We start from the raw sequence: 25,714 nt of genomic DNA on the forward strand, positions 1-25,714 counted from the left end.
TGTCTTCTTTGTGCAGCAAGACGGTTTCCAACAAACCAAAAAGAGTAGATTGCCAGAAAACACATGCTAAAGCACTTTGTAAAATTTATGTGGCGCAGTGTATCAGATCCTGCAGACGTGTGGGAAATCTTACATTGGCCCAAACAATGTATTAGTTTGGTCCACTGTATTAACGGTCACCTTGCTGACCATAATCGCACAATAAAGAATGGCATCGGTATCGCCGCACCACATCATTACAAAGCATGCGGTAGAAAAGAGACAAGAAAATATGCAAAGCAAAGTTGAACGAAACTGAAATCCTAAAAGGGGGCAAAGACACTACAGCCCATCTACTTGTCAAGGCTTTTCACATCAACAAATGTGGAAGCAATTGTATAAACACACTTGTTGGTTACGATCTCCAAAGATGAAAGTGTTTTTTGGGTATGTGCTGAGACATGCTTTTATATGGCCATATGCTATATTTTTGTTTCTGCTCGTGCACGCATGAAGGTCCTCCTTTCCGCCCTTATCTTTCCCTATCTATGTATTCATTCGACCCAAAGTGAATAAACAGTTGCAAGTTGCGCACGTGTCGTGTCTCTTTTTTCTGTGATGTCTTTGTTGCGTATAAATTTTTTTTTTCATCTGTGCACCAAACTGCCCCTCAAAGTGTATTGCTTGTAACAGTGTGCACGCTAATTGCGTGTACTACAAAATTGTGCCCCATTGTTAGCACACAGTTATATACCTAGTATTTATTTTTTTGTATGCATTTACTTGGTCTCGTGTCTCTTGTAACGAGTCAGTTTCGCGAGTCTGTAGCAACATCTTTAAAATGTTTGATATACTGTACATGCTAGATTCTGAGTAACCTCCTTTTTTCACGACACCCAAAATGAGAGAGGGATGCTTAGATTAAAATTTTTTTTAAAAATGAGTAATCACGGTCCTTTCTGGCTAACTTTTGCCATTCTGTGCCGCCACTCAAGCGTCACCATAGCCCAATATTGGTATTATGTTGGCAATACACTGGCCCTATGCTGGGCCCAACATGGCTAACACATAACCTATATTGGGCCAATCGTTTTTGTTGTCTGAGCAGCTGTCATAACGCCAGAATGCAGCAACAAAAGAAATTGGAGATCACACCGCAGACACGGCACAACCTTGGGTCTCAAACGGCTCTGGCTCAAGGACTGAGTAAGCAAGTGTGCTGGAAGCCTTGTCTACACTCTCTTCCATCTCACGAAAGGGTGTGCTTAGATTAGCACGCAAACTCTTTTCCAAAAATTATTTTGCAAAGTTAGGTTTGGTTTGGTTTGTGGGGTTTAACGTCCCAAAGCAACTCAGGCTATGAGAGACGTCGTAGTGGAGGACTCCGGAAATTTCGACCACCTGGGGTTCTTTATAGTGCACTGACATTGCACAGCACATGGGCACCTTGCTTTTCGCCTCCATCGAAAAGCTGCCGCCGAGGCTGGGATTCGATCCCGCGTCTTTGGGATATTGCAAAGTTAGGGGGGCATGCTTAGAATCGCGAAAACATGATACAACCTGTAATTTTGCACTGAAATTATAGCTACATGTCATGAAGCTCCTCTCCACTGACTCGTATATATTTACTTATTTGTACACACCTTCCAGGCCTTCAGGGTTAAGCAAAAGGAGTTGAGAGGCAGAGGGCCAGTAGAGGATGTAGAAGCATGATGGGCTAGTATTTTTGAAGCACAATCAAACCAATTGCTTCCAGACACGTTGAATCACCTTGACGCGGTTGCTCATGGGCAGGGCGGCCCCCGGGTGGTTCTTGATGATATGGGCCTTGCGCTTGGAAGAGGAGCGGTAGACCTTCTCACAGTACTGGCAGTAGTAGTCGCGTGTGGCCCGCAGAATGGGCAAGTTCAGCTCAGGCACCATTTCCAGCTGCACGTTGGGGTGGCGCTTGGCCATGTGGTTCACCAGCATGCCACGCCGCTTGAAGCCCAGCATGCACGTGTGGCACTTGTAGATGAACCGCTGGTAGTCCGTAGGCGGAACCTGAAACAACACACTAGGTGACTTCCAGTATGCAGTGAACTTGGCTTACTCATGGATATGCAAAATGAGACGAAACCTGATTGTTCCTTTACTGTGATCATGGTGCAAGAATGCATACAAGAATGAAAATTAAGCTCGAGCACAGTGCTGTTAAGGCAGTAGTAGGCGCCATCAGGTGGCACCTGTCATCAGACGCCATGCCAAGGGACGCAGCCCTGGTCCCCACATATCCCTCTCCCCGCCAGATCTCCCAAATAAGGTCTGCCCGCCCATTCACCTGCCTAGGCCGCTTAGCCGAAATGCAATGCAGTAACTATTTCATTCAAGTGGAAAGTTAGTGCAAGACTTAAGTGTGCTAATACAGTAAAACCTCGTTACAAAAGACACTCAAGGGACCCAAAAAAGATGTCTCTCGAAACCAAGGTCTCTTGCAAACAAAAATTCTTACCAACTTCTTACCAACCAACTTATGTGTAGCAGTTTAGATTTCCTTATTTAAATTCTCTTCTATATCAGTATCCTGTTTTGCTGCAATATTTCGGGAACTAAGACGGAATGCCTCCTCTTGACTTGGAAATCAAAATCTCGGTGTTGTTTCAGTCACACAGGAATGTGGTGATGGTGGCTGAAACAACAGGGACATATTGATTTCCAAGTCAAGAGGAAGCATTCTGTCTTAGTTCCCGAGATATTGCAGCAAAACAGGATACTGATATGGAACAGAATTTAGATAAGAAAATCTAAACTGCCACACATACAAGTTCGTACAAGTCAGCTGCGTTGCATGAGCCCACCTGGGTTAATTGTCTCTTTTAAATAGTGAAGTAGTTAATTTAGGGACCTGCAAAAGTTGCCCTTAGTAATAGAGCGTCTCCTGTAACCATGTCTTTTGTATGGAATGTTGTTAATATGGCAAACATAGGAAAACCAACCAAACCATTTTCATGTGTCTCTTATAACCGAGTTATAACCATGTCTCTGGTAATGAGATTGTACCATGTAACACAAAGATGTTTGTGGTATGCTACCCCTACTTTAGGTTCTTTGCATAGCACCAGGTAGAGCTGAGATAGTGACTGCGCTCACAGCTAGCCATGCTGACCAGCTGTGCTCGTGCCAGATGTGAGCACTAATATAACACATTATGTGACCGTTGGGCGATCATATGACTTATTACACTGCACCAGACTGATGCAAATATGGCGATGCACGCATGACATGTGACCACCTGCGAGACACACGGTCACGCCTGCAACCCTGCTCAGAGTTACTGAACACTCAGGCCAGCCTTCCACACCACAATCAGCTGCCACCAAAATTTGCATACCATGTGGGTAAATGACCAGTGAGGTTGACGAGGCTGATGCAGTAAGTCGGGTGCCGTAACAGGCTCCGAAGAACCTGGTTGATGCCACAGAGCCCCGTATGCATGCACTTTTCCCAGCAAGGCATATCGAAATGATGGATGCCATTTGGGAGAGCAAAAAGTATCCCATACCTCCCCCCCTCACCTTTGGCACAAACCGCTTGGCAGAGAGTGGGCGCGTGGGCTTGCTGCGGGCCTGCTCGCGGGCTTCTCGGTCGGGCCCGTGCAGGCGGCGCATGTGCTCCTTGAGCTTGTCCTTCCGCTTGAACTGCCGGCCACACAGGGCACACAAGAACTCCCGGTGTTCCGAGTGGCAAAGCATGTGCAGCTTCAGCTTGTCCTGCCGGGGAAACGCCTTGGGGCACAGCTCGCACACGAACCGCTGGTCCGTGTGGAAGGCACGGATGTGCTTCCGCACTTGGTTGTACTCGGCAAACTTCTGCAATGACAGCAGGGAAGGACACAAGAGTCGAAGGAAGTCTTGCCGCCAGACTGATGAATGTTTACACGCTTGCTAGCCCGCACTCAAACTCCGATGAGTCTTTCATCTTTGCTTTCTAGTCCTTTCATGTTTCCATGAAGCCTGCACATGACGTTGTTCTACCACCTTGTGTCAAAATTTTACCTTTGCATTTTGAAATGAAAGCATGCCGTTGTTCTAGATCTGCCACTCAAGCAATAACATGATACCCAGCTCTCCCATTGCAACAGCCACATTTCAGTATAGTGTGGCCCGCAAAATTTGGTGACACTCACAATCAGAAGGTTGGTCAAGCAAAAATACATGTCTGGCACAAAGTATGCACAGAGTGTTTGACGCAGACTTCCCAAAGCAGCTCCACCTCTCTTCTTGAGGCGAGACAAACATCACTCATTGATCGATGGCTCAATCGTTGGGAGAGGAGGAATGGTGCTGTGATGGAAGTCTGTACTATCCTGAATACGCTGCCACGTTTACACTGACACACCACCGGAAGTTGTGGAAAACTGCGCATGACTGTGTATAGTCATAAAAAGTGTACTGATACTGCTCGACTTTGACATGTATAACCCCACAATTAGTGAGTTTTTTACCATGCAGTTCCTCACTGTGGGCATGAGCAACATCACTGGCGTAGCAAGATCACGTAACCTATCACAAACCATGTGACCACCGATAAATCGTGTAGCTCATAAAACACATCTAGTTTGTTCTCATGGACATGACATCATCACTCACGCACTCTCAAGTGACTCAAATCAGTACCTAGAATTGATGACGTCATAAGACGCCACTGACAGTTCCTGTTTCATGCTACTCAATGATTTCTATGTTGACACCTAAGAGAACAAAAACTTTGGCAATGATGTCAGATTGAACATTAATGACATGGCGACACCAGAAAATGTGGCCACTACTTCAAGTAGCAATTGCACTTCAACAGCTGTACTGTAATAGCACATTACTGAGTAATGTAATCATCCTGTGAGGTTTTTCTTAAAATATTCTAGTGACTGCATTTCTCGTACGGTGTTTCATAACTACAAGAGCAATGTCGGAAAATCCCAGTAAAATATTACTGATTTCTTGTTAAGTGCGCAGTTCTTTTTCTTTCAGCATTGTTAATCCCATTTATTACAGTTCATGGTCTCCCCAGTGCTCCCTTCGATGAAAAATAGCGGTCCGTCCACATCACAAAAAAAATACTTTGAGTTGCTGTCACTAGATGGCGCCAGAGTGTTTTTAATTTCCTATATGAAGCAATCAACATAGTCCGGTGAAACTTTATGTCAATAAGGAGCACGTCGCAGCACCATATCAAGCATTGGAAGTAGAAACTCAAATGTACAATACTGAATACTAAAACTATCTAACATCTGGCACTTGCTTGTCATGGTTTTCAAAATCAGGATATATAAAAAAAAGATGCGTGCGCTTCTTGGAGAGATCTCAATAAAAATTTCTGCAGTAATTTTAACAAAACCACCATGGAATCGAGCGCATTAGGCAGTAGGTTTTAAGCTGCATCAGAAAAAAACTGGTTGCTTAGAATCTAGCTGCCAGGCCCTTTACTCAAAGTTATAAAAATACTGATTAGGTATGAAATTTCGTTGATTCATGATGGTAGCTTTCACTACAGGCAGGCTAAGTTATATCACACAGCCGTGTGATATATTCGACAAATCTGAAAAAGCCCAAATATAAAAGAATTACCTATAAAGCTTCTGATAACAGCAAACTTAAAACGGATATGTTGCCGAGACAAGGTGTAAAAAGTACGAAGGAAGAGCTCACTTTTTCACAGGTTGGACACGTGTAGCCCCCATCTTCACGGTGAGTGTAGACATGCTCTTTCAGGGCCGTGATTACGTGAAATTTCTCCTTGCAAATGGGGCACTCAAAATATCTTTCGCCTCTGCCAATGAAAGAAAAGAATGGAAGACAAGGGTTATAAATATAACAGTACTTCAAGAGTCAATGGTGCAGATACGCAGGTCAGGAAAAGTTATGAAGCCTGCACTTACACGATAAGGAATTTTTAAATTGCTCACATAACCCAGCAGAAAAGCTTATCCTATTGTCGCAAGGCACTTTCACGTTTGTTTTCATCTTCTTCGTTTATCTCCGCCAGTGTGCAGCTTTGTTCGCTGCAAAGAAGCGTAGCAATCACTCTAGGACAGTAAAAATCACAAATGACAGCTTCTACAATGCTCAAGATTGTGTTGTATACCGAGGTTTACTTCAACAATAAATGGTTACTACTATGTTCATATACAGTCAAATCTCGTTACAAGAAATACTGTTACAAGAGACACTCGGTTATAAGAGACATTTGAAAATGGTTTGGTTGGTTTTCCTATGTCTGTCATGTTAACAACATTGCATACAAGAGACATGGTTACAAGAGACGCTCGGTTACTAAGGGCAACTTTTTCAGGTCCCTGGAGTAAATTCTTCACTATTTAGAAGAGACACAACCCAGGTGTGCACATGCAATGCATATGGTAAGCGCCAACTCGTACATGATGCACTTCAGATTCCCTTAGCTAAATTCTGTTTCATATCAGTGTACTTTTTGTTGTGTATGTCAGGAACTGAGGAGTGCTTCCCCATGATTGGAAAGTCAAAACAGCATTGCATTACTGTTACCTATGAAGCAAATCAAAATGCTTGAATAACATTCAGCATATTTAACTCCTCACTGTTAAAATTTGATCACAAGATGAAAGCTTAGAATCCTGATGTCTTCCTCTTTGTGAATCATCTGAGGGTGACAAGCATGTAGGAGTTCCTCCTCAAAAGTGTTAGAGCAACAGGAAGGCTTGCAAAGTGAAGTGCTTTACCTCCAGAATTTGGGAAGGAGTACACTCTGCACTCACAAAAATACATACTAGTAGTATGAATAACTTCTTTAAGCTTTCCTGAAAAGTTTCCTGTTAATGCGTGTGAACGCATTTATATGTTGATGTGCAGTAAAGTGATCAACACAGTGATTTTAAAATTTTTGGTTACAAGAGACCTTGTTTACAAGAGACATCTTTTTCGGGTCCTTTGAGTGTCTCTTGTAATGAGGTTTTACTGTACCATTACTATTTTGTGTGGCGTTTCTTTTATTTTTTTTCTTTATCAACACATTAGTGAAACCAGATGACACACAAGTTTTTATCTTTGAAGCAAATAACTGTTCTCATAGAATGTCTTCTTATTGAAGTCAATACTACTCAGGAAATTGCAAATACATATAGAGCAGGGATTAGCAGATCAGGCTTCATCTGATCCCACTCCCACACCCACAGAAGAGATGTTTCTTTAAAGACTTTTGTCCACACTGAAAACAACGTCCCCACTAGGATACGGTACAAAGAAAGCAAGCAGATGACTACCACTACAGTTCTATCGATCAGGACTCCGCACATAATGATGGCTAGTTATAGTGAGACAGACACAAAAATGTGACTCAAAGAATCATTACAGCTTTTCCACGAGGAACTAGTGTACATTTCATCCTTGAGCTCAGAGCCGTTAGTTACTAGCATGACAGCGTTAGGGCTCCAATTCAGGGAAGAAACTGGCACTAGTAGCGTGCAGAGAAAATCCAGCTCGGTTGAAAATGTTTCGCATCACGTGCAGAGCGGTGCAATTTGAAAACCAATAAAATATTACATAAATTGTAATTATAAGGCCGCAATGACTCAAATGTCATCAGGAGTTCTAAGAGTAAAGTACAGCAGAACCTTGTCAATATGCTTCCAGTTCATATGATTTCCAGTTTCATATGCTGCGAATCTCAGGAGTAAAAACATCTCACATAGAGTCACACTATTTTTGTCTCGGTTAATACGTTCTTGGTTAACACAATTTCTCAGCTACTAAGTTCGAAAGTTCGACAAATTATGGTCGTATAATACGTTTTGCAATCAACCGGACACGTGCTCATGAGCGCTCACGACATCAAAAACTGATCAGCGGCGCTCACCTGCCACAGTTGCTTTTCTGTAGCACAGAGGTGCAAACGGAAGTATCAAAGAAAGCCAACGAGCCAACATGCGAGGCGCCCGATCCCGCGGACACACGACCATGAGGAGATACGAGGTGGCTTCTTTGCGGTGAAAACTACAACTACAGTTGAACCCGGTAGTAACGAACCTCTATGTAACGAATTCCTCAATTTAACAAAGTTTTTAAATTCCCCAATGCCGCATCCATTGAAGCCAATGTATTTTCGACCTCTATGTAATGAAGGCGTTGCGGCAGTCAACCTTGATGTAACAAACTCGCGAAGCTGATCAGTCATTATTTTTTGAGCTTTTACTGAAAATGTGGCCAAAGAAATGCATTAATTTAGTGAATATTAGAACTCTAAGAAGCCAGCAGCTACGTGAACACCTGTGATCGCAGAAATTAAGCAAAATTGGAGATGATGATGATAGTATTACCTTCTAGCACTGCTCCGTGACTAATTCAGCAGCCTCCTCAGGCGTTGATAGTGTAGTGCAACACCAGGTGGTATTAGTGGCTGCAGTTGATTTCTTTGTAGGTACTGTACGTGCGTGTAGCACATGCAATTTTTGCGCACGTTGCGCATTCGCCATCCTGTCTGTTGTTCTGTGTCTCGTGCACGTCTCGTGTGTCTGCGGATTTGCGGTGTTGGTTCGCCTGACGTGTTTCGGAAGTGCTAGGCCAGCCTTTCTGCCTGTTTTCGTGGGGTTCCGCTTGTCTCTGAGGCGTCAGTTCATCGTAATGAGTTCAACGGCCAGAAAATGATAAGTTTTGTCATTTCAAGACAAACTTGCCATTTTAAATGCGGTCTCCGCGGGCGAGAAGAAAAAGAATGTCGCCGCTCGTTTCAACATCCCAGCGAGCACCCTGTCAACAATTTTGAGTGCGGAAGAGAAGATTAGAAGTGCTGTGGAGTCGGGGACAAAGGCTAAGAAAAGGTTGAAACTGTCAACATATGATGATGTGGATAAGGCAGTGTTCACGTGGTTTTTGGACACACGAGCCAGGAATGTGCCCATAAGCGGAGCGATATTACAACAGAAGGCAAAGGATTTTGCGTGCATCTTGGGCCACGATGACTTCAAAGCAAGCATTGGGTGGCTACAAGGTTTCAAGAGCTGACACAATGTTATCGGGAAAGTCATCTGCGGCGAATCTGCCTCTGCAGACAGCGATGCTGCTGCTTCGTGGGTAGCTGACACGCTTCCTGGAATAGCGAGTCGCTTCAAAGCGGCTGAAATCTATAATGCCGACGAGATGGCTCTCTTTTATCAGATGTTTCCAGGCCGCACGCTAGCACTTAAAGGAGATGACTGCAGCGGCGAAAAGCAGAGCAAACTCAGTGTAACAGTTCTACTGTGCACCAACCTAGACGGCACTGACAAGCGAGTCCCGCTAGTTGTGGGAAAAAGTGCCCGTCCCAGGTGCTTTAAGGGGACGAAGCATATGCCTGTGAAATACATGGCGAACACTAAAGCGTGGATGACTCAGGCAATATTTTCTGAATGGCTGAAAGACTTCAACCAGGATGTCAAGCGGCAAGGCCGTCAAGTTTGCCTACTTCTGGACAATTGCGCTGCGCACCATGTTGAAGGCCTGCAGCTGTCTCACATCGAACTGACCTACTTCCCGGCTAATTGCACATCACTAATACAGCCGCTGAACAAAGGAATAATTAACAGCTTTAAATGCTGTTACCAGCGCTGACTGATACAGAAGTTTCTTTTGAACATCCGTCTGGAACGGGAGCTGAAGATCAATATTTATCAGTCAGTTGAAATGCTTGCTGCCTCCTGGCAAGAAGTCAGGGCAGAAGTTATTAAAAAGTGCTTTATGAAGGCAGGGATTACAAAAAACGCACAGGCTGGTGCCGACGACGAGGAAGAAGAGACTTCAGCTTCATCCGATGTGGCCGAAGTGTGGGATGAGCTATGCAGCAAAGGTGGTGTCCCCGGCGACGTCGACCTGAGCGACTTTTTGTTTGCAGACAACACCGCCGTAGCTACGGAAGAAATGAATGATGAGGCACTTGCCGAAAGCGTGCAAAATCCCAATGTCTGTGATGATGGTTCCTGTGAGCCAGATCCGTGTGACGTGCCCACCGCGAAGGAGGTGATGAATGCAATTGATATATTGAGCCATTTCGTCGGCTCGCGCGACGACGAAGGAGCATTACATGATTTAGCTTCATTGGAGCGCCGTGTTGTGCCTTCGCTCACGCGAAAACAAGCAGAGATTATGCAGTATTTTACTGTAAAATAAATGCCTGAAGGTTGAGTCCACTTTCACTGACATCTGAAGCCTTTCGGTTTCATTTCTGCATCATTCGTGCGAGCCTTTATACAAAACCTGCATGTAATGAAAAATTGCGAACTACTGTCAACTTCGTTACATCCAGGTTCAATTGTATTCGCTTTCATACTAGCGGGCCGGCTATGGGGGACACAGCACGAGAAAAAATGCGCCGACTGTATACCATCGTGATTGTTTTTCCATGTGTCACCAGCGTAAGGAGGTGAAGCAACCAAGGAAGCGATTTCAGCTCATCATTGCCTTCGACAAACCGGATTTGTTACTAAATTCTTTCCGCACTTAGGACAACGCAAGTACAGACTGAATTCTGCGAGAGCTAAAAAAAAAAAAGAGACATTCACATTTGATGTCTATATGCTAACCTACACTTTTATGCAGTGAAAGTCTCAATATTAAATGCCTTGGTACCTCATTCCAAAGTGAAAATTTTTAATATCAGAAAGCTCAGCTCATGCTTTTCCGGGATAATAGTAAGTTTTTTTTTCCCTACATTAAAAAAAAAGTATCAATGAGGTTCTACTGTAAATGAATATTGATGAAGAGAAAATTTACGGAGAGATAGGAATTGAACCTGGCATCCTTAGATCCAGAGTCAGAAGCTATCCCCTAGGCCACGCCAGTAGGTTTGTATGGCTTGGCTAAAGCGGGGATTTATATCTATGTCCTATTGTTTTTTACACGATGTGCCAGCTTATGGCTGTATGCAAATGAGCATGATGGCATTAAAGAGGCACAAATTAAGAAAGTATAAGTGACTACCTGAGCAGCAAAGTGCATGTCGGAGAGGGGCGAGTGTATGCAAACGAGGATCCACAAAGAGGCGCCACTGGCAGGACCAATTAATGATGTTGTGTCATATCCTTAAAAGACGAAGGCTGTGTGTCACCAAAATTTTTGATCTTGCAGGATCAGCTACTTTCACTAGTGACCAAGGAGTTAGATGAAGGCAGTGCACCAGACACAAGAACAGAGCACCCTTTCACTTCAAAAGTGGAAAAAAAATAATATAGGGACAGGGCGGCTGTTGTATGGCGCCACTGTCACCTCAGCGGACAAGCACCGCCTGTGGCAAATCTCCCAACATTAGAATGCCAAGGTTGCATTTTGAGGCGTCCCTGGACATGGGTCTACCTGTCGTTCTGTGACGTGGCTTTTAAAGCCTAATTTTCTATCAGGCAATTTTGAAAAAAAAAAGAGCTGTCCTCAGCAAAGACTCCGGCAAGGAGTGCATGTTTTAAAAACAGCCCAGCGCGATTTCGTCACGTGCTAGGAACGCCGTCGTTAGGCGCTTATGAAGACATCGACTCGACATGACCTGCGCTGCATTTTGATCTTGTTTACTCAATTCTTGTTGGAAACCGCCAGAAGATCAAACACCATCAGGCTGTGAAGTGATGATGCTTCAGTAGAGCTGTTTGTAATCTCAGGTTCTTCATAAGCACAGTTAAAGGTGCTGTAAATGTCTCTTTTGGCAGTGGGCTCATAATGGTTCAGAAGGAAATGATAGCCAATGGTTTTCTAGCTTCAGCCTTGCAATGAGGGCTGGAAATGCAGAAAAATAAACAAGCAAGGCAGAAGTAGAATTTCCTTCTGGTAGCAAATGCAAACCAACAAGCTTACTGGACTTCCTGCACATTTAAGCTAACATAACTCACTAAACCAGGTCTTGAGACTGACCAACTTCATGGGCAAAATGGCCAACTTCCCCTCAAAATCATCTTTACATACTATACAACGACGCTCTGATTGAACACGTTGGAGTTGTTACAGATATTTGACTTCATTTATGGTATCATATTAACACGTTCTTTCCCTCGACACGCCCCCGGAGGTTGTGAAAAGATGAGTTAATTTTCCTGCTCTCATTGAGAATATTTTTGGACACCTGCTATAATGGATGCAGTTCTAAGAATATTTGACTTCAGTTCGTCTAAGCCTTCTCCCAGTCCAGGAAGTTCATCGCAATTGATGGTACTTGTCTAAACGATTTGAAAGCATTAGTCCAATGTACTGCCGAAACCGTAAAATCCAATAAAATAACAGAGAGCGCTATGTGTTGTGAGATAGGCCACCAAACCCCTAAAGAGGGTGTTCTATTGCTGACGACTCGCTGTGAGGACTCGTTCACTGAAGTGTTCTGCTTTCTCAGCGCACCACGAGTTTTCGGGTTTATACATGGCTGCAGTAGCTGCATTTCGATCAAGGTGAGGGAATATGCCCATGCAGGTCATTTTATACTTAGCGTTGAGAATGCTAGGTGATCGAAAATAAATTCCGGCCCTTCAATATATCATGTCACTCATACATTGCGGCTCGTAGGAGTGCCATTAAATTTACATACAGCATTAGCCATATGACCAATTTCTCTGAGGTGAAACAGCCTAGTCATACTAGATCCTAATCAAGAAATCTCGCATTCACTCAAAGGCCAATGAGAAGCACCGTGCTCACGCGGCCTAGTAAATGGGCGTTGCTGAGAAATATGTAAACCTGTGTCAAATAAAACACATATGCAAAATAAACCGTGGATACATGCCTCTGTCTTTTAACCAACTGTAACCAGATCGCCCACCGTTCATGCTTCTGCAGAAACCATTGTCATGGAAGCCGGTAGAAATCAAACACCTTAGAAGCGTCCAATGAGTTTGCGTAGCTGCTAGTGTGGTGAAAGTACAATATGTGCCTGCAAACACTTCATGTCGTTGGACATAACAATAACACCTAAACATTAAGAGCACCGAAGAAAACTCCACACGAACCAATGACAGACTGTGCACTCCATGGCGCCACCCATCCAGCTGCCTGGTCCCTATACAGAGCGCGTCTCTCCTAGGCCACACTATACAGTTTTCTAGGTGCATGTTATCCATTTAAATTATTTTGTTAAGAACGTCACTTTGATTTTATCAAATTGAAGAGTTTGAACCCAAAGCTGCAAATCAAATACGGCGTTACTCAAATTCATATTCAAGAAGTTTGAATTCAAGTTGGATTTAGATGGTTTGAGCCCTGCCAGATCGCAATAACAAAGAAAATTCTGGGGGGCCCTTATGCCTCTTGATGTGCGGCAACACGAAAGCGTTTCTCTCTTGGCCATGCAATGGCGCCATCATTGTTACCATGGTAAGGCCTGATGTGTTCAGACATGACTGGCATGCAGTGCTGCCACTACATTGAGCTGTTATGACGTCAGACACCAACTATGACTATGACTAACCAAGTCATAACTACTATGATTAATCACCAGTGACCAATTTCATTACCGCTGATTCTCTGGGTGATTAAAAGGTTCAAAGGACATTTTCTGGTCACACGAAACGTGAGATGAGAAATGCTTTCGCACTAAAAGAAATTGACTGCAATACTAATAGCCAAGAGGCTGTGGCAAGTAGTCACCCAATTGGCCTGCATTTTGATAGTCCACCTTTGCCCAAGAGCACATACGGGCCAGTCACTAAAAGCCAGCAAAGAAGTAACCATGAAACACAAATAGATTTATGCCCTCAAACTTCTATACACTAAGCGAAAAAAGAAAAGGTTATACACCAGTTCAGACCACAAAGCGTTTGATATATCGTACTGACAGATTTGCAAAACGTTATTACAAAGCTTTTTTCTTTTTCTTCATAAAAACCTTGCCTACAAAGCAGAATTTGTGCCTAGTGTCAAAATTCCACTAAACTAAACACACAAACAGAATCCAGGACCATCTCACTTGTGTATCTTGAGGTGGCCAGTCAAGGCAGAGTTGTTGAGGAAGCGCTTGTCACAGATGTTGCACTTCAGCGGCTTGGTCTCATCGTTGCCATGCACCTGGTAATGCTTGGAGAGACGATCTTCGGTGGCAAAGCCCTTGTAGCAGAGGCTGCACTTGTGGATCCGCTGCTGCTGGTTCTGCTGGCCGGAGAGAGCAGAGGAGGAAGAGGAGGAGGAGCCAGTCCTGTTTTCTGGATCCCCCGCAGCTGCTGCTGCCTCCGATTCCTGCCTGCTGCGTTTTGGTGGCCCTCGCTTCCCGTGTACTCCCACGTGTTTAATGAGCTCAGCCCTCGTCGAGAACTCCTGCAATTTTGGCATTCATAGCTTAAAAGAAAACCACCATCATTTTTTTTATGACAGCTGTCAATCATACAAACTTGCCGATCGGCAACGCCACCTGGAGGAACATAAACTCAATCAATACACTCTGTAGGAAAACCGCTAGCGAGAAAAAATTCCAGACATGTGCAATGGCAAGATGTCTCATTGGTTTTGCTCTATGAACTAGCTTTGCCATAAATAACCATAATTTCTAAATTTTACTTCAGATATGCTTTACCGCTGAGCAAATGTGTAAACTATGAGGACATTAAAAGTACCGTCATCCTGTCTGTTGTCCCTTTTACATGTTGCCCTTTTTGTAGATACTAGATTCTGAGAGATTTCTCCAGTTTTGTTGACGGGCAACGTTTTCTTTTCCTCTTCCCAAACCCTAACACCCGGCTCAATAAAAATTTTCACTGAGCTCAATAAATATCAGTGAATATTGATATGAACGAGCTCAACAAAGTCCTGTGAAAGCATTTCTGGAAACAATAAAGTTCACAATAACATATAAGAAACTGGCTATGTAATGCTTACGCTTGTCAACAGACACTGTATTGAGCAACTAGACAATTTCTTATTGCGATAGCAATACTGTGCCAAGTTTCAAGCCATTGCGTAGCTAGCCTGAAGCGATCCCCTTCTGAACATAACGGCGGATTCTATCGCCAGAGCACTCATCACACACTGGATGAGCCGCTATGGTGTCCTTGCACCATCACGACTGACCGTGGTCGTCAATTTCCCTGCATATTATTTGCCAACCTGTCTCGCCTTCTCGACGTCAGTCACATCAACACGACCTCTAACCACCCGATTTCCCACGATTTCCCACGACTGGTCGCTACGGTTGACCTTGAACAGTCGCGAAGAAGAAGAAGAGGGAGGAGGAGGAGAAGGAGAAGAAGAACGCTCGGTCACCTGCAGCTGATGCTTTCGCTCCACATTCGGTTCAGTAGCATTGAACCCTTCTCATTTATATGTGGGCTGGGCTGCGTTTTGGTGGCCCTCGCTTCCCGTGTACTCCCACGTGTTTAATGAGCTCAGCCCTTGCGTCATACTCTTAAAGGATGAGCTTAAAAAAGTATAGACACGTACATTTTCTGTTCCGGTATTTTTACTTTAATCGATCTGCAGTGGTCCAAAACTGAGGGACTGCAACCCAAACAGCCCCAGCAGAGACCAATTAATTTATCATCAATGCATTTATCAGGGCCAGTTTCGGTTTCGATCTCTTCGGACACGAGCACGCGATGACGTCAAAGTGAGTGAGTGAGTGAAAAACTTTATTAAGTATATTTAAGGGAGGGGGATGTGTAGGTGGGGTCCCTAGTCCGGGACTCCAGCGGCTGCCGCTGCTACCCGCGCACGTGTCACGAGGGCCCGTTGGGCCTCTAGTCCAGAGCTGGATAGGGCAGCCTCCCACCCCTCAATTGTTGGCACTGCATTCGGATCATCTGGAGGATTGTGTGGGCAGGTCCACACCATGTGGTGCAGGCCTGCCTTTTCCCCGCAATATTTGCATTTGGGGTCGCAGAACCCGGGGTGTATTGTGTTTAAACGGGCTGGTGTGTTATATGTACCTGTCTGTAGGCGTCGCCATCTAACTTCCTCCGCTTTGGAGAGCCCCTTGGCTGGGGGTGGATATTTTCTGCGAGAGAGTCTACAGTGCTGTAACCTCTCCGCATATGTCGCCAGAGGGCCGGGATAGGGCGGTGTGGAGGATGGAGGGGTCGAGTCCCGGGGGAGGAGAGCTCGGGCAGCGGCATGGGCGCACTCGTTCCCTTCCCCACCTTGATGTCCCGGTGTCCAGACGAGGCATTTGTCTTGTTCGGGATGTCCATAATTTTTCAATATTCTGGCAGCCTGGGGACATATTCGCCCTTTGATGTAGTTGCGGTAGGCAGCCATAGAGTCTGTTATTATATAGGCGCAGGTGGTATGCGTGGCGGCTAAAGCAATGGCCACCTCCTCCGCCATTTCTATATTGTCATCGCAGATGGTGAGGGCATCAACCAGTTGTTGTTGGTGAATCACAACCGCTACCGTGTACCCCGCTTCTGACTTTGCTGCGTCTACGTAGTAGGATTCAGTGTCCGTCCCGTACCTTTCCTGGATGTATTTGGCTCGCGCCTTCCGGCGCCCTTGGTGGAACAGAGGATGCATATTGCGGGGTAGGGGATTGGCTATGAACGAGTCTGACCACCCGGGCGGTATAGCCTGTTTTTGTACGAGACGAAGATACGAGAACGCCACACGAGTGCCCCCTACTGGCAAGGTAGATGATCGCGTAAACACAAAATCTGATGACGCATTCGGGTCGCGTTTTTCGTCTGCTTGCTGTCGCACGTGCAAGAAACTATTGTCGTCGAGCAACGCTACAGCGTAGTAAAATTAGTACTGCGACGTTGTTTCGTCCAATAGCGTGGATGTTAGCAACATTGCCGGGCACTTTAATCCTGACCCGCTCGCCTGCGACTCGAGCGACGAAGCAGGAATCAGCAGCAGCCACGAAAACGTGGGGGGTTGACGCGCAGGAAATGTCAACTGGTAGGAATGTTGAACAAAGGAACCGTGAAGATGCTGCTTTATTAGTCCGGTTGGCCAACACTGTGAGCCAAGCTGTTTTAAAAAAAATGTTTTAGTAATGACGCTATCAGCCACCGTAACCCGTAAGCTCTACCGATGGCTCCCGTCATGCTTCCGTGCTCACACCTGTTCACGCGCTGATTGGTCCCGACGCGGCAGGCCTGCGTGCCGCCGTCCAAGCATGTGGCGCCATCTGGCGCAGTCAAGGCAATCTGGGGGCGTAAAGCCGTGGCCGCCACGATCGGCTCCCAAGTCATAGCTGCCTCATAGCATCCGCTATCAGTAATCTATAGCTATCCCGGATCGCTGTTCATTCGTTTACATAACTATTTGTATAAAGGACTATGAGTCACGATTAAATTGCGAGGATTATTCGGCCAATACGGAGGTCCTGGTAGAAATAATTACAGTGATACAAGCGACCTTTTTTTCCCCTACAGCTGCTGCCCGGTGCGACGCACCTAATGTCTGCTAGCTCCACTGCTGAAGGCGTCGCGCAAAGCAAGAAAATATTTTACGAAATGGGCTTGCCAGTAAATCGGCGCTAAACTCCGACGTTTATTACAGCGTTAGCCCGTTCCGAAGCGCCTTTCGCTGGCGCTTCGATGTGAAACCAGCTAGGGCTAGCGACGTCTAGGGTAGGCGGGGAGCGGCGCAGTACGTTCCCGGCGTGCCATCGAGAGGCACCGTTGCCGTAAGCCCTGCACTTGTGCAGGCATGCCGTTGGGGCCTGAGTTTAGTAGGCAATCTCCATACGTACACTGGTGAGGTAATTGTAACATGCACCAACAAAGAAGCCATTGAGTGAAGCGAGCAGAAGCGTAGTCTTTCTCAGGGCATGGCCGGAAGCGGCGGCGGCGCTGTTCGAGTCCGGCCATGTGTCGTCACTGCTCTTTGCTTTGCCGACTCCACGTCACAGTTGTTTGATTACGTCATGTTGTTTACCTATGTACACGTTTTCGTCACAAAGATGTCGATGCCAATGGGTTTTGAAAAACGAAGTACTTGCATGGCTTGTTTTTAAAATCAAATTAAAATATCTTCGCGGGAACGTGCGAGGTTGGGATTGCTTGGGGAGCATCTCTGTATAACCAGGAAAGCAATCGTATTCCTTCCGACGCTTCAAAAAATGGTGTCTATACTCCTTTAAGTGTCCCCAATAATGTAGCACCTTACACTGATAGGGTGTGATAGGGGAATAATGTAGCAGGCAAAGGAAGCTTTCGCCATTGCTATCGCAATTCAACTAAGGTTAACCAGAGTTAAACCACAACTAATTTGTTTTCTCTAGAAATGTGCTGTAGCTTTTCGTGCACCATTCTATCAACTACGCCCAGTGGATACAACATACTGGTTAGGCAAGCACTCCTAACCAGATAAAAAGTAAAAAAAAAATTAGTTGGACCATGCTACGAAAATGCAAACAACCTACAGCACAATTACTATAGAAGCAACAGAGATGCTATAACTGCAGCGAGAGATATACTTACTGCAAGAAAACTGCATTTAAAAATTTTCTGCAATTATATTCCAACTCTACAGTGACAAACATTAATCCATGAATAAACATCTCCATGAATAAACGGCCAGCAATACTGCAAAAACGTTAATGAAAGAACTTAAATGTACAGCAGCGAACAAGCCTATACTTTGAAGAACCTCGGCGAAGAACGTTTATATACAAAAACTGCGACATACAACATCACAAGTCACAGTGGAAAATGTGGCTTAAACTATTTCCTGAGGCTGCGATCATGGACAATTGAAGACAATAAAAAGGGGCTACAAAAGAAATAGTCACATGGCTTAGTGAGAAGCCATCACACTTAAATAATGTGGCTTCTACTGCTTAAGTCCATCCATTTCTATGCATTTCTCAAATGCCTAACTCAATTCTAATGTACGGTTATGGCATTGAAAGCTTTCATTTTATCACCTATAATACTAAATTTCATCACTGCCCAGACCTGCAAGCAGAACTCGGGTAATCATCGGTATAAATCGCATGTACAAGTGCCTTTTAATCCTGGGTTGCACAAGCTGGCAGCAAGAAGGATTAAGTTTCTTTAACGGTACATACGCCTCATTAACTCCTGAGGCTAAATACATTCACAGTAGATTATCGACATGGACCTCTAAAAACTCAGTGCCCTGACACACTTGTGGCCCCACAGTTTTCATTTCATTCGCTCAGTTCAACTCGTTCAACCACTTACTTCCTCGCACTCCGGGCAGTGCTCAAGTTCAGACTCGGGTTTTGCCTCTGTTGGCGTGACAACCGCATGAAGCGGCACATGCAGGTCCAGAAGCTCCGAGGTGTGGAACACGAGGCGGCAGTGCGGACACGCCCAAGAGGAGGTTTCCATTTGGGATGCACTACGCCGAGCTGATTTACGGATGCCCCTACTCAGCAACAACCCCAGAGGTCGCTGCTGCTGCTGCTGCTGTAGTCGCTGTTGCTGAAGCCGCTGCTGCTGAAGCTGTTGCTGAGTCTGCTGCTGAACTTGCTGCTGTCTCCGTTGCTTGAGACGCTCGTCTTTTTGCTGGTGTCGTATTACATGCCTATTTAGAGAAAACAAGAATATTGTACTACAGTCTACTTTCACACCTCGAACTCAAAGTGAACTCAAAATTTGTTTGAATCATAGAGAATTTGAATTAGCATAAGCCACTTTAAAAGGACACCGAGAATGAACTTCAGTTGGCATGTGTCAGCAAATTACGACATTCTAACGGTGAAGACATCAATCTTGACAAAAATGGGGATTTTATAAGCTAGGAAAGAACTAAATATTAGCTTTGCCATCATCGACCATTTCTGCAAGTAAACTGTAGGTGTCGGCATCAAATTTTGGACGTGAATCTGAAATGCTAAGTCGCACTGCCATTCACTTCAAAATGATGTCAAACAGTCCCACTTCGTGTCAGTGTCAGGAGTTTGAACTTAATGACGAGAGAATTTCTAACTTCAACTTCAGGAGTCAGACCGCAGCCTTGACATCACTGTTCAGAGCTTCTGTGTGCATAGGCCCTCACCTCTTTTTTTTCTTCTTTTTTTTTCCTGTTCAACAATACAACAATTTGAGGCACTTCGTGGCTTGCAACCAGTTCTCAAATTTACCAACATGCTATGAGAACTATACCTACCTATACATCCAGAAACTAGAGAAACTGTCAAACCGACAATTAATTTATTCACTCATTAAAAATTTTAACTAACTCAAGCCATCACAGTATGATCTCTCTAACCAGCAATTCACTGGAAAATGCAAGAACTATGTCCTAAGTGGTAATAGTTAACCTACGAAAGCATAAAAAGCTCTGTGATGGTAATTACACAAAGAGACAAACACACATTGTACATGACTGATCTGTAGTGAGCTCAATATTTTGCAAATCTGGGTAGTCTACTACGACCTTGCAGAGACAGCAGCAGCATCGAATAAGGGTGAGATATAGGAGCCAGCTTCTCCCCGAGAGATCAAATGTGTGTGTTTGCAATCGCTCCAATGGTAAAAAAAGCAATCTCTGCCCGTTTCTACAACTTGCCGAATTACATCCCAACCATTCCAAGAGAGGTTTGAATCATTTGCTAGGAACACTGAAATTATTAGTGGCCACAAATTGGCTCATTCAAAACTCTCATTTTTTTATTTCTTAGAACAGCAAATGAATGGAATTGCTTGCCTCAATTTAAATTGCACACAGGCTTCTTGCACCAATCTGAAGATCCTTCTGTTATCTTCTTTTGCATTAGCAAAATTTATACTGTGTCTTTAATTATTGTATTATTTCTTCTTCTAACAATGTTCGTTTTCTTCTACATAAATATCCAAATATCTTTTTCTTTATCTTCTTTTGTTATGCCCATAATTAATTTGCATTGCACTGGATCAATTTACTTCCACCATGTTCTGGAGCTGAGCCACGAAAAGATTCATTTAATGTGTACACTGTTTGTCAAATAACTTTAGAATATTTTCTTCAGCAGCTGAGCTGAAAAGAGAGGATTTGTGCCACACTGGTACTATTTGTACTACTACTAAACATTGCTTGTACCTGTGACTATGAAATCGATGTATATATTTCTATATTTGTGTCTTCAGTCCTCCCTGCAATGGCTATGCAGCTGAAAGCATAGAGAAATATAACTTTAAACTTTAAACAAGAGCACCTGAGTAGCAAAGGCCACAGCCTTGCATGCAAATTCGGGCTCTTCCTGAAAAGCAAGCTCGCAGCGTGAAGACATGCCGAAGGCAACGGTAAGAAGCGTCACTTATAATACTTCAAGACGAGAGAAGACGAGAATACAGTCAATGGGGAGCCAACCCACCTCTTTCTGTTGTAGGGATGGGAGAAACGCAGGTCACACAGGGAGCACTTGTATTTCTTTTCCGAGGAATGCATCATGAGGTGGCGTTTCAGGCCGTACTTCCTCTGGAAGACCTTGTGGCATACGTTGCACTCGTTTTCATCTACCGCTGAGGGCTGCAAGAAAGCACTCATTGAAAAAGTTTCTTTTTGCTTTGGCTGCAGCATATAACTGATGAAGAAAAGATTAATAAAGCAACCCTTGAGAAGCTAAATAAAAAGGCAGCATTAAAGGAAGCAGAGACACACACATCTATAAAATAATGCATTACAACTGATGACAATAGTATCCGCCTTTTTCACAAACTGTGGCGCCTTCTGGGATGGTTGAAAATTCGTCTGCTACTGGTTGAAAACGTCCTTGGCGCCAGCGAAATGACAGTGTGTGTTCTTGACAGCTAACGCCATCTATCGCATACGCCTGTCACGGATATTAACTACACATGGCCTCCGAGATCAGCTACGTCTGCGCCGATCGCGGAGGCCAAGAACTGCGCATGCGCAGCTAGGGTTAGTGGTTTGTTTTAAAACAAGGGAGGGGTGCGCATGCGCAGAGCGGCCTTGTGAAAAAGGCAGATTGTAACCTTGCTATAGAAGAAGCAGGGCAGACACCAGGCCGCCTCTAGATGCTTTTAATTGCCTGGCTGACCCCACTGCCGTCAATACCACATGATGATCAGTCTCTGCCGCACGCTCCTCATCCCAAACCTCCTCTTCCTCTTCGTTTCGCTTGCAGGTGCGCGCGAATCTGCAACAAGCTCCACGACCCAAGGTGAGACGTAGCTCGAAGCTATAACAGCGTCACATCAATGGTATCTGATGCCCACCATGATGAAGTCGGTGCGGACATCTCGCTCATGAAGCTCATCAATGATGACACTATATAATCTGCGAAGACTGGCTTCCAACTTCTACAACAGGACACCAACAGTGCAGTATATGACGGATCTGTAGGAGCATGGCAGCACAGATTTGAATCACACACTGTAGCCCACATTGTCCAATTCGCTGATTCGTCTGTGCTGAGTGACCACAATACAGCGTTGATTGCACTCGTCCATCATCTGCTTCAATTTAGCGCTGTGGTCCACATGATGGTTGTAACTGCTTCAGATATCATCGCTGGTATGCTTGAGCCTCATTGTTGCCGTGGGACCCTCATTGTTGCCATGGGACCCTTATCGTTGCCATGGGACCCTCATCGTTGCCATGGGACCCTCATCAATGTTACACAATGTCTACGGGTTCCGGTTCTGTTGGGCGAGGAACAGAGTACCACCTCTACAGGTATCGGCTGCGACACCACTTGCTCTGCTGTCAGTGACGTGCTGCTTTGAGAGAAAAGGCCACTCTGCCATCCATTGAATCCCTGCTTCCCCGCGTGAAGGTCTTATTGTTTCGTCCCACTTCACTGCCAGCATTATCGGCATTGATCTTGTCCATCTGTTTAAACTTGTGAGCTCGGTGCTGGAAGTTCATAGCTGCAGCTCAAAGTTCTAGACGCACAGCTTTGATGTCTACACTCCGACATAACTCACACACTCTGACCCAACACAACACTGACACAACACGACACTTTGACACAACACTCTGGATTTCCAATGTGTCCTTTTTATGCACACTGGCCTTGATTTCTATCTGTGCTTGTGAAACAGTGGCTGCCAATGTTCCAGGCTGTTCAAAGATTCGTTGACTTTCTTCAGCGACTCTGCGCACTGCACAAGTGATTGCAGCATTGCACGACTCAGTTCTCGCGCTTGTGTAATAACATCGTAATCGATCTGTTCGGTTTTCACCGCCGCATCTTTCGTAGTGCCTACAGAGGTCGGCATGTCAGCTAGAATCACTCTGGCAGCGTCTTCCTCTCGTATATTCTTTCCAGAAGCCGCACTACTGAGCTCTTCGGGAGGCTGAGTACATCTGCTCTTCACTTCCTTTCTTGTCTTGCTCAGAGCCACTGCATGCACTTCTTTGGTGGCTTCTGGAGCCCTTGAGTGAGGTCGCTACATGCCATAGGCTCCTCCCTACCAGTCTCATACCCCCACAGGCCGACAAAGTCGATTCGTTTGGATGGTCGCTCTGTGTGTACGTTGTCAGGCGCAGGATCAACATATTGTGCTCATTCGCAATCTTCTTTAGTTGAAGGGCCGAAAACAATCTTGTTTGTAAACAGCACAGAAACATCTGCTCGACTTTCTATCTCCATAAATTGGCCCAATGCTTTGTTTACTCTAAAACAACCCCATCTGGATCAGTCCCTGATTGCAATACGTCTCCCCCAAAAGTCTTCCCCACAGTACGGCAGGTGCTCCTCGGTGATTCCTGACATCCCTCTGGGCCTTAAGATCATCACTCCTATCAATGAATTTCAGCAATTCCTTGTTGCACTGTGCTCCTTCTGTAGATGCCTTTCAGGTTGATTCGAACAAACCGAAATCAGGCATCGGCGTGAAAACGGAGGCACTTATGACTTGCCTCTGTTTAAGCTCAATGGCAGAATCTGTGGTTAAGTTGAAAGATGGTTCAGCGAAAATTTCCGGTAAAGATGGTTCAGTGAGAATTTCCGGTAAAGCTGCGTTTATAGACAGTGCAGCTGCTGCAGGGAGCTCATCTGCTGCCTTCGTAAAATGGCCACTGTCGGCAGCGGGAGTAGGCACCTAAAGGCCCTCGATGTGGTGGGTGAGGAGCGTCATCATTCGTGTGGCAATCTCCTCATACTCCTGTAGAGCTGTGACGTCTTCTGCACAAACGTCGGGTGAGGAGCGTCATCATTCGTGTGGCAATCTCCTCGTACTCTTGTACAGCTGTGACGTCTTCTGCACAAACGTCGACTCTGAAAGCATGCATTTTTTCATTCAGCACGTGCAGACTGTCGTTGCAGGTTTTCAGTCTGGTGTGAGTGAGCTTTAAGTCAAGGATAGTCCATCCATCCAATTTCAGTAGGTTACTTGCCTCATGGCAGAGCTGGGTCTGAAAATCTTGTTGAATCCCGCGCTTCCTTTTGATGTGGTCCATGGTGTCTTGATGAAGCCCTCTTCTCTCTCCGGTGGGGTTCGCTGGCGGAGCTTCTGGTATCTTCCTGGAGAGTCGTTGGCGTTCCTCTTGCAAACTCCAGGAAGGATCATTGGAGGAGCTCACATTAGTCTCCCAGGTTTCGGCACCATAATATATAGAAGCAGTGCAGACACCAGGCCACCTCTAGGCCTGGTGTCTGCCCTGCTTCTTCTATACTTGCTGCACACCTGGTTTTCAGCAATGGCCATCCACACTGCACCTCATTCTAATTTCTCACATAACTTTCGCTGCTCTTAGCTAGCTCATCTTTTTGGTCTAGAAAAGGAAAACGAAGAGATTGTCGTCTTCAAGGCAATTTGAAAACTGCACGACAATTAACGCCAAACGGCATCACAAGCCACGTGATGAAGAAATGCCTCATTGCAAATGGGTGTGTCTCAGGGTCCCCCCCCCTTCACTCTCCTTGTTACGAAAGTACAACTATTACAAAGCACGAAGGAAAGGTAAACTCACCTTGGCCACATCGCTGATAGAACTGGCTTCCCCACAATTTTGGTTGGCAGGCACGCTTTCGTTACCTAGGCTATGCACTTCCTGCGAAAAAAAAAAAAAAAAGAACAATCATTTCTTTGGCAAAGAGAAAGTGTCTGATAAGCAAACATATGATGAGCACGGGCAAAATTAAAAAATAAATGAAACTTTGCTACTTTCCTCTTAATAACTAATAACGCCCTCCTCTCTTTATTGTTAAAGACATGAACAAGGAACAACCAGAAACAGACCCTTTAATCATCATCATCATCACCACCACCAGTCAGCACTATAGTACAAAGGCCTACGTCGAGGGTCCCCAATTAACCTGGTGCTGTGTTAGGTGTGGCTACCTTAATCTTGCAAACTTCCTAGCCTAATCTGTCTCTCCGCTGCTCTTTGCAGCATTGACTTCCTCTTCGAATCCTTCGAATGGTTGGCCTAACTGACCATCTTTTATGTGCATTTCGCATTACTTCCCCTGCCCATGTCCACTCCCACTACACGACCTTGGCTAGGACACGATTAACTTGCATTTGTCACACAAGCCGGTACCAAATGCAAGTTAATGGTGCCCTAGCTAAGGTCAAAAAGTCTGTGTTCTACGTCCCCTTTCTTTTCCTCTCTTCAATCCCCTTATACCTTTTCCCCAGTGTAGGGTAGCCAACCGGAGGCCTTTCTGGTTAACATCCCTGCCTTCCATCCTCATTCCTAGCTATCTATCTAATTTGCATTTCTTTCCTGAACATACCCCCTCGGCTCTTTTTTTACTACCTCTTAACATTACCTTTACTAACTCCCCTTCTGCACTTCGCTGCCCTGCCCTCAAGTTAACTTCCTACCTTTCTGTCAACTTTCAAGTTGCTGCCCTAAGCATGATTATTACATTTTCCCCCTGAGAGATGCTGTTAAGCGCTGCATTTCACGATCCGAGAGCACCAGCCAAA

General features: G+C 45.1%; 1 protein-coding gene across 6 annotated transcripts in view; it reads right to left on the bottom strand.

Annotated features, from left to right (window-relative positions):
- Window positions 1–25,714, bottom strand: part of LOC146186381 (uncharacterized) — a 95,489-nt gene that overhangs the window by 7,251 nt on the left and 62,524 nt on the right. For all 6 annotated transcript variants that reach the window (XM_084607159.1, XM_084607157.1, XM_084607155.1 and 3 more), the window contains 7 exons: window positions 24,750–24,830; window positions 21,184–21,338; window positions 19,067–19,412; window positions 13,897–14,240; window positions 5,664–5,784; window positions 3,534–3,827; window positions 1,750–2,022 (listed from right to left, as the gene is read on the bottom strand). In XM_084607159.1, the coding sequence (XP_084463285.1) occupies window positions 1,750–2,022; window positions 3,534–3,827; window positions 5,664–5,784; window positions 13,897–14,240; window positions 19,067–19,412; window positions 21,184–21,338; window positions 24,750–24,830 (1,614 nt within the window). The remainder of the gene's footprint in view (window positions 1–1,749; window positions 2,023–3,533; window positions 3,828–5,663; window positions 5,785–13,896; window positions 14,241–19,066; window positions 19,413–21,183; window positions 21,339–24,749; window positions 24,831–25,714) is intronic.

Source organism: Amblyomma maculatum, chromosome 6, assembly GCF_055883805.1.
Source record: "Amblyomma maculatum isolate TAMU_Amacu chromosome 6, ASM5588380v1, whole genome shotgun sequence".
Classification (NCBI taxonomy): Eukaryota; Metazoa; Arthropoda; class Arachnida; order Ixodida; family Ixodidae; genus Amblyomma; species Amblyomma maculatum.